The sequence below is a fragment of the Prionailurus viverrinus genome, chromosome D1 (assembly GCF_022837055.1).
Source record: "Prionailurus viverrinus isolate Anna chromosome D1, UM_Priviv_1.0, whole genome shotgun sequence".
Taxonomy (NCBI): Eukaryota; Metazoa; Chordata; class Mammalia; order Carnivora; family Felidae; genus Prionailurus; species Prionailurus viverrinus.
This window is the reverse complement of record NC_062570.1, coordinates 38,736,078-38,755,507: the sequence shown is the minus strand read 5'-3', so window position 1 is coordinate 38,755,507 and position 19,430 is coordinate 38,736,078. Positions and strand designations below refer to the sequence as shown.

Below are 19,430 nucleotides of genomic sequence, written 5' to 3'. Positions count from 1 at the left end.
CAGACGGGAGGGTAAAGGCAGTAGTAGGAGGTTGTGGGATTTCTCTTCTATGTTTTCAGTTCATTTTTAACCCCAAAATATGCTCAGTTAAACGTAAGTATTCAAAGATTTTTATCTGAGCTTTTTTGGGTAGTATCCAACAGGTAAATATAATCACCATAACATGTTATTTAGTGTCTTGAATACAATTTATCATAATTGAATTAAATTGTTAGTATTTATTTTTCTTAATTAGGTAGATATAATGTGTGTGTTTCAAAATGTGATGGTTCTGTGATAATTTATTGTCTGGACTGGTAAATGAGCAAAGAGCACAGTTATTATTTATCATCACAATAGTGTCTTCTAGGTGGAATGCTTTACTCTTAGATGTTTCAGGAAAATTTCTGTAAATTAAAACTACAGAAGGTACTTTGCTCAACAAATTGCATTCTAATTCCATTCCATAAAGGTTTTCTGATCCTGTATCAGAAAGGATACAGTGGAGTCAAGTTGAATGTATTCATGACGGCGAATCTTCTCTTTTTGCAAATCTATCTCCATAAACGCCTTCAAAACCCAGCTCAAAAAGGCACATTCTCCCAAAAAAGCTTTCCTGATTAGACCATTCAATCTCATTCGCTCATGCACTCACTGTTCTCTCAATGCCAATTTTCTAAAGTTAGAGGCCATTAATTTATATTGACTGATGGTTTCATTTCAGTGTTCTCCTGTGATCTTTATGAGGACACAATCTATCCTACTTTTATTTAGACCCTAATTACTATTCTTTTAAAAATAAACAAACAAACCAACATTTATGACAGTGAGCTAAAGGGACATAATAGATGGTTTTTTAACTCCCTGATTCTTACAGGAAGGATTCTTAAAATGAGTCTGAGCCCATCCTATCCCCCGATGATTACTGATTTTTTTCCCTCCTCAATAAATTCTTATTATTGTATTTGTAGGTACATGCTAAGATTCCCCACAGTTAAACAAAGAAAAATGTTCTTCTCTAAAATGGAAGGAATTTTTAAAAATCAGAAGTCCACAGGTAATATTCTCTCCCTAGTACTATATAGCGTTGAAGAAGACAGAAGCGAGGCTCAGGCCAGAATTTTCACTTAGAAATGTTCCAAACTGTCTTGACAACGAACATACCTGATTCCAAACATACAGTGAACATAGTTGAATAAAGCTCTGCGCAGCATGGTGGTGTCAACGTCCTCGTGGGTGGCCATAGTGTTATAGGTGAGATTGTAGACCATGCGAAACTTCTCATCAAGAAGGTGTCCAATGTCAGAATAAAGTCTGTTCACCAGGGAGAACCCATGATTTTCCCAGGTATAGTCCTAAAAGGAGAAGTTGTATCCAGTTGCAAAATGGTCACTAATTCTTAGTTTTTTTATAATATTTTTTTTATATTATAATTTTTTATAATAAAAAAATTATATTTTTATTAAATATAATTACTGAAGCAGGTACATGAACGTATTTCAACTCTAATTCTAAGTTGATAGCTCTACGAAGAACCTTTCACATCGGTCTGTAGATGAGAGTGCCTCCTCAGTGGGGACCACGGTTTGACATGTTGGGATGAACTCTGGCCACCTCCTGTAGTCAGGCAGGATGCAAACGACACCCTTATCTGGAAGAACACCTTCCAGAATGCTGGAATATTCCTACGTGACCAAAGCTGCTCAGTGACACAATCAGCAGATCACGTGGACAAGTGCCAAGGAGTCTGTCTTAATTCAAACTTACACTCTTGTTAGGAGCCATATCGCTATGGTGGCTCCGTTTTGTAGGGGTGGGAGCACGGTGGTGCTTGAGCCCAGAGCTACCGGTGGGTGATCTTATTACAAAATGCCATTTTATTATAAATGGAACTTTAATCGCTTGATTTCCTCCCTGCTCCTCTCCAAGAAAAAAAAAAATGGTATGAACATTATACAATTACCATGTAATAATGCAAGTAACTGAACAAGACAGATTCCTTTTGCTTTCTTAGAGGGGGAAACATAGAAATAATAAAATAATAAGCTGTCTACTGGGAGATCAAATTAGACCAGACTAAAAACAAGGTTACGTAAAAGGATTTACGGACTCTATCAAAATGACCATTAATTTATTTAGAAGTCAATGGATTTACATTTCAACATTTCACAGTTAGAGGACAGTATTTATTCTCTAGTTCCTCTGAACGAAAGGCATCTTCTACCTGAGCTCGGAATGTTGGCAAATGCTCTTCTCCTCGTCTGGCAAAGTCCTCATACCCAAAACCAGGGTCTTCAATGTATCGGGAGACATCAGATGTTATAATCATGTCATCTTCAAAATCTAAGGGCAACAATGAACATTCTAGTATAAAGGAAACTGTATACAGATCAATGCAACTGTTCCATTTCCCTCCACCTTTTAGCTTTCCATGCATTTCTGAAGTGACAATATTGACTTTACGGCTTAAGTTTTGAATGCAATTTCATTACCAAGACAGAGGCAATCAGCATGTAAGTGTGGTTGTCTGGGCGAGAAAATGACTACACTGAAATATCTAAGCAGCAGTGGCAAAGGATCAATACACTAGTTTTACTAGCGCATATAAATGGAGTATAAAGCTTAAACGTTATTTGAACCCAACGCGGGATGAAGAGGGAAAGAGAGGAGGTGAAGGGAAAAGACCACTTCAGTGGAGCTTAAAGTTAAGGTAGATTTTGTTAAAATTTGATGGTGTTTCATCTGGATGTGTGCGTGGTAAAAATTAGTGCAGTGTACTTCATGATTAGCTCACCAGCCGGCATTTACGGAGAGGGCCTGGGAAGGGAACTCAGCAGGGAGGAAAGTGGCCTTTTTGGGTACCACTGTTATAATTCTTAGTTGACTTGGGTGCTAAAATAGGAAGATTCAGTTTGGGAAAATTCACTGAGTTTTACACCTAACGTATGTGTGCTTTCCTGTGCATGCGGAGATAAAAAAAAGCTTGCATGCATCATAGGAAGTAAACAATGTGTTGGTGAGATTGTGATTAAAATATTATAAACGTGGCATTCAGGAAGATAGACTACAAGAATCTTTAAGACAGCTGGCTTCTGCATACTTGATAAGAGTAAAAATTTACCACTGAAAAATTTTATTTCATTTTTTAAAGTTTATTTATTTTGAGACAGAGAGAGAGAGAGAGAGAGAGAGAGAGAGAGAGAAGCAAGAGAGAATCCCAAGCAAGCTCCACACCATGAGCATGGAGCCTGATGTGGGGCTCGAACTCACAAACCAGGAGATCATGACCTGAGCCGAAGTCAAGAGTTAGATGCCCAACCAACCAAGTGCTACCCAGGAGCCCACCACTGAAAAATTTTAAATGCTCAGTGCATGTTAATTTGGTGTAAAAACAATTCTCTTCTAACTCACTTTTTTTTTTTTAGGTTAGTCTGTCTTCATACTTTTTTCCGATTTCAACCACTGAAAGGGAATGAGCTACCTTTATTTACTACCTTCTACTCTAGAAAGTGAACATGCTCTTTTCAAAATAAGAGAAAAAATACTCCTGCCATGCAAAGACCAATGTTTTCTTATTAAGTTATTTTAATCAGTATCAAATAAATCTAATACTTAATAAGTAATTAATAAACAAATATTAAATAGCTCCTAAAACAATTTGATGGCATAAAAAAACGAATTCTTAACCAGACAGTCTTGAGAAGCTTAAATAAACAAGGGCAATTATAGTAATGCATCCAGAAGATGTGGTCAATCAGTACTGCCTTCATTATCTTTAATCTCTGTTCTTTTGTGAAAATCCTAGCAATAATTATTCTTTCCTTACAGGGTCTAACCTTTCCTTAGGTCACTGCCATGGCCTAATGGGTGCTTGATAATGTCAGGAGAGATCAAGCATCCAGGTTACCCAACTTTGGAAATGTTAAAATTCTTACCTAACTTCTTTATTATACCAAATGAGAAGAGACTGGCATTTGTTGAGGACTTACTATATACAAGGTACTATGCTATGTACTTAGTATCTATTTTTTTTTTGTTTGTTCGTTTCATTAATGCAAAAAGAAGTACCTCCTTAAGAAAAAAGTAAACTAAGTGTCAGTTACACCACTGTCAGTAAGAAATACCATGCGGATTCATTTAGGAGGATGTGGGAAACTTGGAAACACTGGACTACGTAATCTGATCTGAAGCTTTCAAGCGACTTTCCATTTTCTAACACAAAATCTCAGACTTATCCCTCGCCCAACCCACAACCACTGCACTGTCTCCTCCTGTTGCACAATTCTCTTCGGGTAAATGGAAACACTTTGAAAATGGCATTTTCAACCCTTTATCTCTTAAGATTTACGATTGACGTTAGGCTTTCCTTAAGTCAGTCCATCACAGACTAATCAATAGAAACGAGGCAAAAAATTAAAAATTTGCAGCGATCACCGCAGTGCTAGGAAAACGAGAAGTTTTGTGGGCTGTGAAGTAAAATCAAACCAAGAACAGTGAGTGATAACTAAAGTGTGTAAAACAGTTTCTCTCCTGACGTGATCCTTCCACCCACACTGCACAACCAGTTGGGTTTCATTTGGCAAATACCGATACCAGAGTTGACCATTACACAACTGGTTCATTTGATGGTGACGTTAGTTTTTGTTTTGCTCATACGCATTTTCAAAGTTGTCGTATGCCTTTCAACGTTTTTAAATAAACAATGAGTAACTAAACAAATAAGATAGAATTTATCCTACGAATAATATCCCTTTATTCATTTTAAAATTAGGAGTTAGGGTGCCAGGGTGGCTCAGTCAGTTAAGCATCTGACTCTTGACTTCAGCTCAGGTCATGATCTCACGGTTCGTGGGTTCAAGCCCTGCATCAGGCTCTGCATTGACAGTGCGAAGCCCGCTTGGAGTTCTCTCTCTCTCTCTGCATCTCTCCCTCTCTGCCCTTCCCCTACTTGCTCTCTCTCTTTCTCTCTCACTCTCACTCTCAAAATAAATAAACTTAAAACAATAAAAAATTTAAAAAAATAAATAAAATTAAGAGTCAATCAAAACCTGTTTGCCGATTTCATCCACAGAAAGAAATGTACAAAGGTCTCTCAAACTACAAATGCTTTTTCTCTAAATTTATTTCGAGAAGTTAAAATTAGTACTCTGATCAACAAATCTAAAACTCCAATTTTAACTCTATCTAAAACAAATATTTCAGTCTAGACTCAAAGGAAATAGTATGTTGCACACAGGCTGGATTCATCTGCCCCTAACAGAACACAGAAAACAATCTATTACAGTAGTGGGATGGCTTTCTAACTTGAGAAACAAAAAAAGAATAAAAGCTAGTTAACTCGGTTACCAAGCTATAGAATACCACCTCTGTAGAACATTTTAAACATTTTCTTCAAAAGGCTTGAAAAGCTATTCTTAGAATCTCCACATGGAATCTGGAATGCTTTATCACACTGGTCAAACCAAGAAATTCATTACAGAAAAAATATAAATTTCTATTTCCACTTTAAAACATGGTTAAGGTTATAAAAATGACTTCATAAGCCATTGTACAGAGTCCTTTTGCTGTTACCTTTGTGGGACTAGCAAATGTGGTATTGGGAATGGTTAAGAGTAAACAACAAAATGATTTCTTTCCCTGAATGATTTACAAATGATACAGCCTCTCTTGTCAAAACTAGAACATAATTTCTGGCTAGGATTTAAGACTTGCTAGCAAAAATTCACTGTAGAAGGCAGAAGTCCCTGCTCAAGGGTCCAAGAAGGCAGAGGCTGGGGTCCAGAATGTATTTTCAATATTAAAAACAAAACCGACTAAAAGAAATAAAATATTTTTATCCTCCAAGCTCTAGTGATGTTAGAGAAGCTCTTAAAAGTTAATGTCTGGGGGCCCACGGGTGGCTCAGTTGGTTAGGCAACCGACTTCGGCTCAGGTCATGATCTCACAGTTCGTGAGTTCGAGCCCTGCATCGGGCTCTGTGCTGACAGCTCAGAGCCTGGAGCCCGCTTCAGATTCTGTGGCTCCCCTCTCTCTACCCATCCCCTGCTCACGCTCTGTATCTCCCTCTCAATAATAAATAAACGTTAAAAAATTTTTTAAAAAGTTAATGTCTGAAAGCAAATAGATATTACTAACCTTAATAAAAATGTTTACATTTTAAAATATTGGTTTACCTAGAAGGTTCACCCTAAGCTTATAATTTTCCTCTGTCCCATGTATTCTCTCTGGATGGTTTTTATAAATAACTCTTTTGATTTTAACTCCCAATTACATGTCTATAACTTCCAAAATTTCATCCTGAGTTTAAAACCCTCTCCCGGGGGCACCAGGGTGGCTCAGTCGGTTAAGCATCTGACTCTTGATTTCTGCTCAGGTCATGATCTCATGGTTTGTGGGTTCAAGCCCTGCCGTAGGCTCTGTGCTGACAGTGGGAGCCTGCTTGGCATTCTCTATCTCTCCCCTACTTGTGTGCACGCACATGCACTATCAAAATAAATAAACTTAAAAAATTAAAAAAAACATGGGGCGCCTGGATGGCACAGTCGGTTAAGTGTCCGACTTCAGCCAGGTCACGATCTCGCGGTCCGAGAGTTCGAGCCCCGTGTCGGGCTCTGGGCTGATGGCTCGGAGCCTGGAGCCTGTTTCCGATTCTGTGTCTCCCTCTCTCTCTGCCCCTCCCCCGTTCATGCTCTGTCTCTCTCTGTCCCAAAAATAAATTAAAAAAACGTTGAAAAAAAAATTAAAAAAAAAACAACAACACACAAATCAAACCCTTTCCTGACCCTCAGACTATCTGCCAGCCCCTTCCTACTCAGGTGTGGTTTGCAGACTGGCAGCACTGATAGGACTTGGGGGAATTTTAGAAACGTGGCCTCTCAGGTCCTCGCCCAGACTGACTGAATCAAAATTGGCATTTCAACAAGATTCCCCCAGGGACTCACACGCAGTGAAAGTCTGAGAAGCAGTGTACTAGACATCTCCAGACCTCTTAACTCGAAATATCCCAAATATGGCAGACTGCATGCTCCTGAAGGTTAGAAAGGTCATCACGATAAGGCCTCTGTTTACCTACCCGGCTTACGTGATGACATTACCTACATCATCACCTCTGCCCTAACAACACGGAACCACTTGTTCCTGTGCCCGGCATCCTGTTTCCTTACCATCATGCCTTGGCTCAGTTGACTGTTTGCCACCAACCCCTTGCACTCAAGTCTCTTAGAGCCAAATGGCTGGAGGAAGTCTTGTAGGGCCCCTTCTGTGCACATTCCCCTCCCACCAACAGTGGATTCAGGGCCCTCTTCTAGGCTCCTATACTGTTCACATTCTGCTACATATTGAAATTGTTTCTCTCCCATCAGCACTGGGAGCTCCCAAAGGGTAGGAGTTGTGTCCTATTTAGCCTGAAAGCCTTAGCTCCCACTACAGTGCCAAGACCATCTAGGGAACTCAAGGCATGTTTGTAGAATGGATATTAAGCTAATACCTAAAACACCATGTTTCTTTACTTGGGATTTCCAGCCGCTTAGAAGCTCTGAGAAACTAGAACTTAATATACTCAATTTGGTGGATAAAATCTATCATAAAAAAGATCGTCAGGGGAGATGATAAAAGGGGTTTTTGTTCTTTCTGGCAAAACTTCTGAGAACTACTGGTCAGTGCTATGTTTAACAAGCAAGTTATGTTTAACAAACAAGTTATGGCCAAATCAGTTACCCTCGGAATTTATGAGACTGGGCTTAAGACTAAAAATTTTTTAAATCAATGGAACTCTATTTTTAAAATGTGATGTAGATTGATGACTTTGAAGGGTTTCGGCTTTCTACCGAGTCAATGCTATTTTAATAACATTTACTATGTGGTATTCAACATCTTTTTTAGTCATAACTGAAAAGTCTCCTAATTCAATGTCTCTGAGAGTATTAGAAAAAAAAAGTACATTTTTAAGACTAGAGCAAAGAAGCCTAGCTTTCAATACAGAATGAATTCCTCCTTTTAAAAGAGAATGAATTCCTCCAAATCCCATATAAGAAAATGACCTAAATAATACATTTTTATTAAATTCTGAAGATTTCTCCAAAGAAATCTTGCAAACGCAAGTACAATGTAATTTTAGAACTAATGTGGAAAAGTAACAGTGCGAGAACAATCCTCCCACATGCTCCCCACGCGCACACAAAAAAGGCAGAGATGTATTATAAGAATGTTATCTATTGAAACAGGATTTCACTTATCACTTGAAAACATCACAAAAGTAGAATGAATCAGGTATCTCTTAACTTTCTAAGCAACTGTTCTGCTTTGAATAACATTTTCTGCAGGACAGAGCGCGTCCTGCAAAGCTGCAAGTTCCTGTCAGCTGGACCTGGGGTGCATTGAAAGACGCACGAACCTAACGGGAGAGCACCAGCATTCGGGCAAGGTGGAGGAGGAGGCCTACATAAGAGGAACATGGTGGTCGCAGAGTCGCTTCTACATGTCTATATGAAAAATACCGAAGGTGGTCTGTCAGGGATACAGGAGGTCAAGGGCAAAGACAGTGGGGGCTTGGGTAGAAGCACACCTGAATGAGGAAATGAATGAAAAGTATCTCCAGAGACCACAAAAAGACTTTCTTTCTTCTCCTTCTCAAAGCGAGTGGTCATTTCTTCCTGAGATGCCTCTTCATCTTCCCTTTCTTCATGAAGCCTTTTCATTCTTTCCATTAAGGCCTCTAGCTCGCTTAGAGAATCTACAATCTGGAGCCAGGAAAGATCATGTTGGGTGTTATTAAGAATTATTCTAGTACATGTCTCTGTCTCCCAATGTCACCTTACTATGTACAGTGGCACAGGCACAGTTTAGGCGGGTTTTAACTCCAAAGGGAATCAAATGACAGATTTCAGACATTTTCAGAAGTATGATGTTTCTGCTTCAGTTGCAAACACAGAAAATTGATAAGTATAGATATATTTAATCTAGAATTCTAGCATTTGGTATATATTATAGTTTATTTTAAAAAATGAGGCAGCCTTATGATTTGTAATAATATCTATTTGCTTTAAAAGCCTCTTAAGACAATTCAGAACTTCGTGTACAGGTTGCATTTCTACAGTAAGAAAAACTGTACAAAAATATTTCAAGTATATGATATCCTGTAGAGTCCGACCATGATTTCTTTCTAGATATTTTTAACATTGGGAAATTTAAAGGCAAAATAGTAAAGAAAAACAAAGTTCAGAAAACTGACCCCGAAGTTGCTGCCTGTAAGGGATGCGTTCTCTATGCTGTTGTCATTAGCGAGATCGCAAACACAGAAATTGTTGACTGATATTAGCCTGAATCCGTTGGAGATTTCTGGATCTCTCTCTGGATTGATGCCACTACCAAAAACAAAGCTTGCCAAAGCATGATAATGTGCCAGTAGGACCACAGCATGTACCAGTTCGGGCAGAGACCAATTATTTTCTCCAGTTTTGACAAGTTTCTGAAACGAGAAAAGCAAATCAGAGTAAAAATGAAAATCACAGAATGCTACAAAGCAATTTTGGAAAGCATGAAAAATCCGCCAGTTTTATGCCCATTTATAGTAATCAAACATAAAACTCCCTTTTGAAAATGTTTCACATAATAAAGATATGGCTTTGGCCAAACAATATTGCATTAAACTGTCAAACCTAACAATATAATTCTGTGGCAGATTCTTCTAAATCCCTTATACGCTCAATGGAACTTCTGCTTCCAAAGCACTTTTACATGTTATGTGGTTTACATAAGATATTTCAGAGAATCAAAGAACACGGAAGCTAGAAGGGACTTTCGAGATGATCTTGCAAAACCATTCATTTTAAGGTTTTTAGGTAAAGACTTTTACCTTAAAAGTCACACAAAAAAACCCAATTCAGTAAGGCAACTTTGTTAGTCGTCTTTTAGATATCTTTCCTGATGGAGAAAGAGCCTATGGCAGATGATAGAAACCATACCTCACCTTTGAATAAGAACTTCAAAAGTTTCAGAGCACTGTTTCGTATGTTATTTTACTTCATCCTCCAGCTGAATGATGGAATCACAAGTGAAGCCATTAAAAACAGTGATGCTTCCATCCCCATTTTCTCCGAGAGCCAATTCCATCTGGCAATCCACTGGGGATTCTTTCCCATCAGTGTTCTTGCTCTCTTGCTTGGGGTACATGTCTGTGTCCTGCTGCTCCCCACGAACCTAAACTTTTATTTAATTTTGCTCACTTCAAGCCAACCCCCCACCAAAACCTCTTTTGCTTTACTCTCCATTAACCACACACACACACACACACACACACACTCACACACATGAAATTTAATATATTACCAAAGGCTCAGGAAAAAGGAAAAATTAATCACAACCTACCATCCTAATATAGTTTTTATGTATTTTATTTTATTTTTATAAGCATAATTATGTCATCAGAGGATACCTCTATTTTGGGGGGCCTCACATTTTGACATGTTCAATTTTCACGAGGCTCCACGGTCTTACTTAACGTTAAGCGTGGCCATCTATCGCATGGCAGTGGAAATATGGAACTACTTCTCCATCTTCGAATACCCTGTCAGATCCTCAAATTGCTTCTATTTTTTTGTGTACCTGTTATTATAAATAGCATCTTCATGCTACAGCTGTGTTCATATTCTAGAAACAACTCCCAATAGGACTTTTAGGGCAATTATGATGTGAAGACTTTTGCTAATGCTGCCAAAGAGACTTCCAAAAGGATTGGTAGAATTTACAATGCCTTTGTCAGTCTTCTCCAAGAGTATTAAACCTGAGAGGACAGACAGCCAACACTCATCACCTCGAAATTCGCATCTCACATTCATTTCTGTATCTTTAGTTCATTAGAACCTGCTTTTTGAAGCAAGCTCCAGAAGCTACTTTCACTAAGGGCACATATGACCCCCCAACAGGGCAGATCTATTTCTTTTTTAGCACGTGTCCTATTTGATCTCTGTAGAATTTATGTTTTCCTTACTTCCTCCCTTGAAATTAACCTCCCTTGCCTTCAGCACTTTCACTAATTTGTTCTGCACCCTGTCTACCCGGTGATGCATGTCTCCCCATCTCCCTCCCAGCCCCCTTCTTCTTCTGCTTGCCTCTGAAATGCTCTCTTCTACCCATGATCTCCTTTCCTTGTGCAGTATCTCCCCGGAAGGATCAGCCATTCATTCAACTTGATCTTCGCTTATCTGTAAATAACTGTCTGATTTTATTTCTAATCTATCCTTGATCTTGAGTCACAGACCTGTGTTTCCTCCGGTAACTGGACATCACTAAATGGATGTCACAATCTTCCATTCTCAGGGCTGCGTGTATGCCTCCCCGCTCATGGCACTGCCTCCTGCCCGGTCAGGAAGGTAGAAACCTTACTGATTCTCCTGTCTCACCCAGCCCCTCCACCCTCACATTCTATGAATCAGCAAGCCCTGCTTTTTCTCATGCAGACTGCTTACATACAGTCTGATCGCTCCTCTTTATCTCTCCAGGGCTTAAAAAAAGTCATCTCTCAAGTGGACTGCGGCAATGGCTTTATGACTGGCTCCCCTGTGTCTAGCCTGTACCATTTGTGATTTGTCTTCTGCACCACCACATACACTCATATTACAACTCAGCTCAAGAACCTTTAATGGTTCTTCATTCTTTATCCTAGGGATTCCCTAGGATCAACATCTTTTGATCACATATACTTCTGACAGTGCCAGTTGGAGGGGCCCAACCCCTGAGAGCACGTACATTTACGTATAAATTAAGACATATTAAAAAAAAATACTCATAAAGTACATTTTATATAGTTAGTTATAAAAATATGCTGTACTACTAATATTGTAAAATATACAAGTAGAGAAACTGATTAAGGAGAGAATACATGTGCACACATGCGTGCATATACACGATTTGCTAACATTTTGAAGAACTGCCTTGTGTACCCCTGAGGTGACATAACATGACTCTGGAGAACACAACTTTCTAAGGATAGGACATAAATTCTTTAGTACAGTATCTGCCGTGTCATAACAACATGCTCTCAATTCTTCCCATCTCTTACCCCCACCTCACATAACCTGCCCTTGATTCAGTCACCCAAAGCTATTGGCTACTTTCCCAACATAAAATGTTTCCACTGTCTGTCTGGAATACCTTCTGCTACCTGAAAATTCCCACTTACTCTTCAAGACCTGTCTCAAATGTTACCTCTTTCATGCAACTTCCTGGTCCCATTCTTTTTATTCATACCTTCATACACTACGGTGTGGTGATCATCGTCATTACCTCTCTTTCTTTCTTCCCCTAGATTCCAAGCATGGGTAAGGGCAGGGTCTCCCTTTTTAGACCCACCAAACCACAGGGCACCAAGTTATTAACATATGACATAAAAATAATGATTACTTCTTCTAAGTTACACATTATCAAATCAGAACACAAACTTCAGGACAGCATTATGTTTTCATGTGTTCCCAGACAGATATTCAAAAGCTACGAGTATAAAGAATAACCAAAGCTCGGCTTGGTTTAACTGGGGAAATAATTAACAAAAATGTAGTCTAAGAAGAGTATCAAAAACACCAAGAACATTTATATACATTAGAAGCAGAGATTTTAAATACCTAAGACTTCTCTGATAGTAATTTCGATGACAGCTGCTAGGTACTGAATAGTTACCAAATGCCAAGCACAGTGCCGGGATATTGCATAATGGCCTCACTGAAGCTCCTTTCTGCTACCAAGTGCTCTAGTCAATCGCAACTCTGTTTCTGTTTCTCCTTTAAGCTGGCGGGTCCATGGAGCATTTCAGTGTTCGCACCACTTGGCAAATCACTTTGTATTTGCAAAACTGTATCTTGCAAATCTTAAAATTATGAAATGTTAAGAACCAGAAAAGGGCTTAGAACTCATTTAATCCAGGCCCCTCACTTTACGGATGGGGGAACTGAGGCCCACAGAAGTGAATTCACTAAAGGTCACAAACATGTGAGAACCCAGGTATCCTAAACTGCCAGTTTATTTTCTTTGTTCCACCTCCTGCCTGAAAACAGAAATCAACTTTTCTCTTCGCCACTCACTAAAGTACCCACAGAGCGAATTACTGATTACCTAAGGAGGCATACTCATCTGCACCTAAATTACAGACTTTCTACATTTATCTCTTCTACATACTGATACACTATGTTTAAATTTCTAATATGCAAGTATTTAATACTAAGTCTTAAGCAAAAACAAAAACAAAAAAACCAAAACCAAACAAACAAAAAAACCCAAAACAAAAAAGCTCTTAGTTAGAATCATTAGTAAACCTTCTTACAACCCAGCACTTGGTACCTGAATGTGCTCTTTCGTGATGAGCCATGGTCGGTGTGCTAGCAGCTTATTTATTTCATTAAGATTCTTCAGTCTTTGTGGTACGTATTCCAAGCCATTCAACCACTCAGCAATCCCTCCTGTCTTTAAAAATTCATCCACATGCATGTTTATTAAGTAAGAACACTGATGTCTAGCTGCAGCCTAAAACACAAAAAGAGTTCGGTGACAGAACCATCATGGTAAAAGTCTTAGTCTACTATTTCTAAACAAATCATTTATTTGGCATTTAATAATTTTAACACCAGTAAATTCTTTTCTTACAGATTCCTCTTCCTTCTGAAACTTGTATCACAATACTGCCATAGATTCCTGACTCAATACACGTGGCTGGTATCTGTATAAGCAAACACTTGTCACATGAAGGCAATTCCTTCCTCATCCAGAAGCTGGCACAGGTCAACCTAGAATCCACTTTCTAGCTGTGTCAAGAAAATACATGTCCGTTTCATTATCGTAAGTGATATAAACTATATTCTACCTGAGACACAGTAAAAGCTCACTAACTTGTATTCTCCCCACTCAAGAAGGCAGGCTAATTTGGCCGTCTCTCTTACCCCGGCAAGATAACTGTGATTTCAGAATTATCTGTGCACATCAGCCCTACTGAGATAAGACTAAAGCCGGCGGACACTGTTCCTTCCTATGCAGTCAAAACCGCCAATCTGGGAAATCCATGCAAAGCAGACTTTTCACAGCTCTCTTCCCCAGGACTGCCTCTCAGCGAAATAGCACTGTTTGCTCGTTCTGTTTTCTGTATCTTGTTTATCTCTTAGTTTGTGATCGTTCTAAGTCTGCCTTCGGCCTGACTGTCGTCAACACTGGAAGCCGGAATTACAGTCTCGGGCGTGTTCATCAGTCGACAGAACACAGAACGCTGCCTTTCTCTTGTTTAAAACCGCAGGGAGTGCATAAACAGGATCATCACGTTAAACTAGCCTGCTAACTCCCCAGCTGTTCTCCTACACTCTCAACACATGGCACTTGGGCCATGTCCCTCCTCTTTTTCTCCACTAACAGTCCAACTGTAACACTGTTTCTTTCTATCCTTCTCGCTCCTGCTGCCTACCATCCCGATTTATAATTCTCTCCCCACCCCCAGCGAAACATTAACTAGTTTGTACCAAGTAGGATACTTGGCAGTGTTATCATCCATTTAAGAATTCTCTTATCCAGAGTCTCCACTGGTGCTGATACTTTCCTCTTCTTTGGCCAGATTAGTGATGCACTTCACGTATTAAACGGCTGAACAAGAGGTCACAACCAACCTGTTTCATATTCATAATAAAAACAAGGTGCCAGTAGCAAACCCCAAACTTGTGGGATATTAGGGCTATCGCTTTGGACCCTAGACGCATCATTAACAAGAGACTGACACACTTAAATGAGAAATATTCAGTGCCTTAAGGAATTTGAAAGCAGTCAAAATGTATCCAAGAGACGGTGTCCGAAAAGCCACGGGCTTGTTCAATTCTTCGTTCTACAAAATGATACGCAGCTCTACACACACGAACACACACACACTAGAAGGGCGGAGAAGGAGCGCGCGAGGACGACGTCCCGCGAATCAGGAGACGGGGAACCCAGCGCACCATTATTGCGATGTAGTGCCGGTGCGGCAGAGGAAGGGGGCCGTCCATGCGCAGCATGTAGAACTGGCTCCGCAGGAAAGACTCCAGGTACTGAGCGTGCAAACTCATGACCTGTGTGATGTTGTCCAGGCGACCGGATGTAGAGTATTCTTCCACGAGAAAGTTAGTACGTTCATCCACTGTGTTTGCTTGGACAACCTAAACAGTCAAGAAACACACAAAATGATTACCGAGAACTAACGTATCTTTCGTTGACCGAAATTATGCCACCGTCGAAGCAAATGAATGTTCTTTTCATATGAACAGACACTGAAATTACGCAGTTGCTCAGGCTAGAAACAGAAATAAAAAAAAAAAAAAAAAAAAAAGAAAGCACCACTCTTTCTTGGCTCTGGGACCATCATTTATTAGACAACAAATGTCGAGTTATCAAACACTATACACACAGCTACGAGTCTGGAGAAAAGACGCTTCCATCTGCTGCACCAGGCACATAAGGCAAATTTTCAGGGCCCACTTGCCTGGCCGTTATTACACCAATTCGTGGTGAGGCGAAAGCAGTGGCGTTTGGTTCATGTATTTACAATTTTATCGCAACGGCCCACGAAGATACTTAATCACATAATCTCAAGGCAAATATTTTCGGTCTGATCTTTTGCTTGTTTTCATTCAACATTAAATAAAAAGCTTTCTGAAGTTCTTTTAGGGACAAAGGAAAATATAATTTGTAGAAAGTGTTCATTGAAAAAATTAGTAAGGACACTAGAATACGCTCATTCTTATTTTCAGCCTATTGTTATTAATGACTACAAACAAGGTTAGTTATTAAAATGGACGTCCTCCATCCCAGGGAATCAAAAGAGCTTTCTCAAGAATAGATGAGTCCATATAGCTTTATACACAATGACAGCTTGGGCATCACACCAAGAATTGGCTCTGAAGGTGCTAAGAGCTTATCAGCACCTTGTAGAAGAGAGCTGGCTCTGTGGGAATTAATGGACATGAGATGAATATTTCTCTGATTGGTTCATTACTTACTGATACTTTAGAATTAGAATTCCAGACTTAAGAATACATTCCCCACTTTAGATTCAGAATGAAATTCGAGCTCATGCATCGAGTTAACAGCACAGCCTGGTCTAGAATCCAGATTTTCTGAAGTCCACGCTAATGGTCTTTCTAAAGACCCATACTGCTATCAGAAACTCTGTTTACTCTTTAGGGCTGGCTTCACAGTCTCTTCTGAAAAAATAAGTACAAATTACACAAAGGCACTATTGACTGAGGAAAATGTAATCCCAAAGGAAATACAATGTTTGAAAAGTGTGAACTGTGAGGAAATGTTAATTACAATGGTGTAAAAAAGCAATTTCAGTTCAGCTAGTTAAAAAGCCACATACACTTTCATTTGCCCATTTCCCCACATTTTGTCAACTACAGGGACCAAGTGATGTGAACAGCAGTAAGATCTGGGTCAACCACGTGTCATTAAAAAGAGATTTGTTGGTTTGGTTTTGTTTTCCCCAGCAGTTTCTTTTGTTTAACTGATGCGGAAGACATTAATAGATGCAAGAGGTCCCGAAAACAGTGGTGGCTTCTGCAAACCAGATGACCTTCAGATACACAGCGTGAACACAGCTGTTTCTGGAAGTCTTTATGTATATGAGGCAATCACTCTGCCAAGAGCGGCCCCTACCCTGTCTGAGGAAAATGGGCATTGGCACAGCTGTCTTTCTAATGACTGGTCACTACCAAGATCAGCTAGAGATGCCGAGTTCTCCAAACATTACTGTTAACTTTCCTTTAACCTTTCCATTCAAACGGTAAGGTCACTAAAAAAGCAAAATGAAGATGAAGAAAAACTGACACTGGCCATGACCTGGTAGACATTCTTCAAATTCTATTCTTCCCTTCTGTTCAGAAAATGCCCCGCAGATAAGAGCTGCTCTGTAAACAATCTTTTTTGACTACTTTAAGAACAGTATAGGAATAACGCTGATGCTCTAAGATGAATGTCTTTGCAGTAAATAGTCAATCAGCATATACAATCATATTCAGTAAGTTAATAACTCCTTCAAGCAGAGAAAAACTCCTCAATCAGGGGTTCTTAAACTTTTCTTAGCTCAAGTTTCTATCTGAGAGGCACCTAGGAATCTAGGAAGTCCTGCACATTGCTATGATCTTTCATAGAGATGTATATCCACAAAACAGGCACAAATCTTCTATTGGTTATAATTTCCTTTGCATTACCATCTTGACTCCCCACCTTTCTTGCATTTACCATCTTGACTCCCCACCTTCACCAAAGGTACAGATTATACAGATTATATTGACATTCTGCCCGGAGACTTAGAACCAAAACAAAAGAGTAATTGCTAATGATGTAACAGCACGTTTTGTTTAATAGGTTTAGTTGGGAAACTCATATTTTCATTTCAAAATATTTATTTTCTTAACATTTATATAGCCTATACTCACCATGAAATGGTGGCTATTTAAAAACCCAAAAACCTTCAAGTTAATATTAAACTTAATTAAAAAAAAAACTTCATTACTGTTAGCAGCTTTGTTCAGAAAAGTTATATTTGAAATCAAATAGGGTAAAATTTAATTTTTCTAACCGCATAGGACAACTAACTCTAAAATAAAAAGGCAGATTCTTATACACATCAACTTGTAAGTGACATTCAAAAGAAAATATCTCTGTGGTTCTCTGACATATAAATAAGAAACAAGAGCAAAACACAGGTTTACTTCCATATTAAAAATGGAGAGGGGAGCCTAGGTGACTCATTCGGTTGAGCGTCCACCTCTTAATCTTGGCTCAGGTCATGATCTCACAGTTAGTGAGATCGAGCCTCATGTCGGGCTCTGTGCTGACAGTGTGGAGCCTGCTTAGGATTCTCTCTATCTGCCCCTCCCCTCCCCCCAAAATAAATAAACTTAAAAAAATATTTTAAAAAATGGAAATATTCTTTGATATAATGAAGTTGCTTTTTTGTGAGTCACACTTAGTGTATTTTAACACAGATAAACTTACTTCCTTCTCTGGAATAAAGGCACTTGGTCCTCTTGTCAAGGGTTGAGACACTCTGATTCTTTTATCCTGTTTTTAAAAGAAAAGTTTTATGTATTAATGATGACTTTCTAAGGAAAGTTAAATTGGTACAGATTTATTGCTGAGGTACTCAACCAAATTGAATAAATAAATAGAATTATATAAAATCAAAATAAAGTTCAAATCTCAGATCCCAGAAAATCCAGCAATCGCACTACTGGGTATTTACCCAGAGAATACAAGACACTAATTCAAAGGGATGCACGCATTCCTATGTTTATAGCACCATTACTTACAATAGCCAAGATATGGAAGCAGCCCCAGTGTCCATCCATTGATGGATGGACAAAAAAGAAGTGAGATATTTCACTATGTGTATGTATATATATGTATACATACACACAGTGGAATATCATTCAGCCATAAAAAAGAACGAAGTCTTGGGGCACCAGGGTGGCTCAGTCGGTTGAGTGTCCGACTTCGGCTCAGGTCATGATCTCGTGGTTAGTGAGTTTGAGACCCACGTGGGGCTCTGTGCTGACAGCTCAGAGCCTGGAGCCTGCTTAGGATTCTGTGCCTCCCTTTCTCTCTGCCCCACCCCTGCTTGTGCTCTGTCTCTCTCTGTCTTTCAAAAAATGAATAAACATTAAAAAAAATTTTTAAAAAAAGAACAAAGTCTTGCCATTTGTAACAACATGAATGTACCTAGAGAGTATAAATAAATCAGTTAGAGAAAGACAAATAGCATAAGATTTCACTCATATGTGGAATTTAAGAAACAAAACAAACATACAAGGGGGAAAAAATAAGAGAGAGACAAAACAAGAAACACTCTTAACTGCAGAGGACAAACCGATGGTTGCCAGAGGGGAGGGGGGGAGGGGGATGGGTGAAACAGGTGATGGGGATTAAGGAGTGCACTTGAGACAAGCTCCGGGTGATGTAACGGAAGTGCTGAATCGCTACAGTGTATACCTGAAGCTAATAGGAAAACCATGTTTAACTAACTGGAATCAAAATAAAACTTAAAAACAAAAACAGATAATGGGGCAAGCTACTATCCCAGCGCGGGATACACAGTAGGCTTCTGAAATTTCATTTCCCTTGGTCATATTCTGTAGCACCAGAGATTTTTAGCCCGTTTTCGACATGACTGAAAACGGTCGGGCTCCCTAATAAAATCGTATCTGATATTATACTAGCGGACTGTTACACCTCAATCTGAGCTACAACGAAAGGTGGAATTCAGAGGATTGCTTGCGACTCCTCAGAGCAATGACCTGACCTGTGGGGGTTTTTCCTGAATAAGGCAGGAATAAACATGCCCACGATAAAGTTGTGAAGCTTTAAGAAAAAATGTGAAACATGGAGAAGTGGAGGTTCACTTAATCCAAGAAACGGAGAGCACAGTGATGCTTAGTGCAACTCTTGCT

General features: G+C 39.3%; 1 protein-coding gene and 1 long non-coding RNA gene across 4 annotated transcripts in view; one reads left to right on the top strand and one right to left on the bottom strand.

Annotated features, from left to right (window-relative positions):
• The window catches only part of SESN3 (sestrin 3), a 75,102-nt gene that overhangs the window by 11,449 nt on the left and 44,223 nt on the right, over positions 1-19,430 (bottom strand). For both annotated transcript variants that reach the window (XM_047877581.1, XM_047877580.1), the window contains exons 2-8: positions 17,980-18,045; positions 14,940-15,137; positions 13,309-13,491; positions 9,209-9,445; positions 8,543-8,717; positions 2,204-2,322; positions 1,144-1,334 (exon numbers count right to left, since the gene is read on the bottom strand). In XM_047877581.1, the coding sequence (XP_047733537.1) occupies positions 1,144-1,334; positions 2,204-2,322; positions 8,543-8,717; positions 9,209-9,445; positions 13,309-13,491; positions 14,940-15,047 (1,013 nt within the window). In that variant the 5' untranslated portion in view covers positions 15,048-15,137; positions 17,980-18,045. The remainder of the gene's footprint in view (positions 1-1,143; positions 1,335-2,203; positions 2,323-8,542; positions 8,718-9,208; positions 9,446-13,308; positions 13,492-14,939; positions 15,138-17,979; positions 18,046-19,430) is intronic.
• Positions 1,170-8,460, top strand: LOC125176335 (uncharacterized). 2 transcript variants are annotated; one of them, XR_007156220.1, is made up of 3 exons: positions 1,170-1,233; positions 2,405-2,492; positions 8,301-8,460. It is a non-coding gene; the product is annotated as an uncharacterized LOC125176335 (long non-coding RNA). The 2 variants fall into 2 exon arrangements; XR_007156221.1 differs by lacking the exon at positions 1,170-1,233 and adding an exon at positions 1,251-1,326.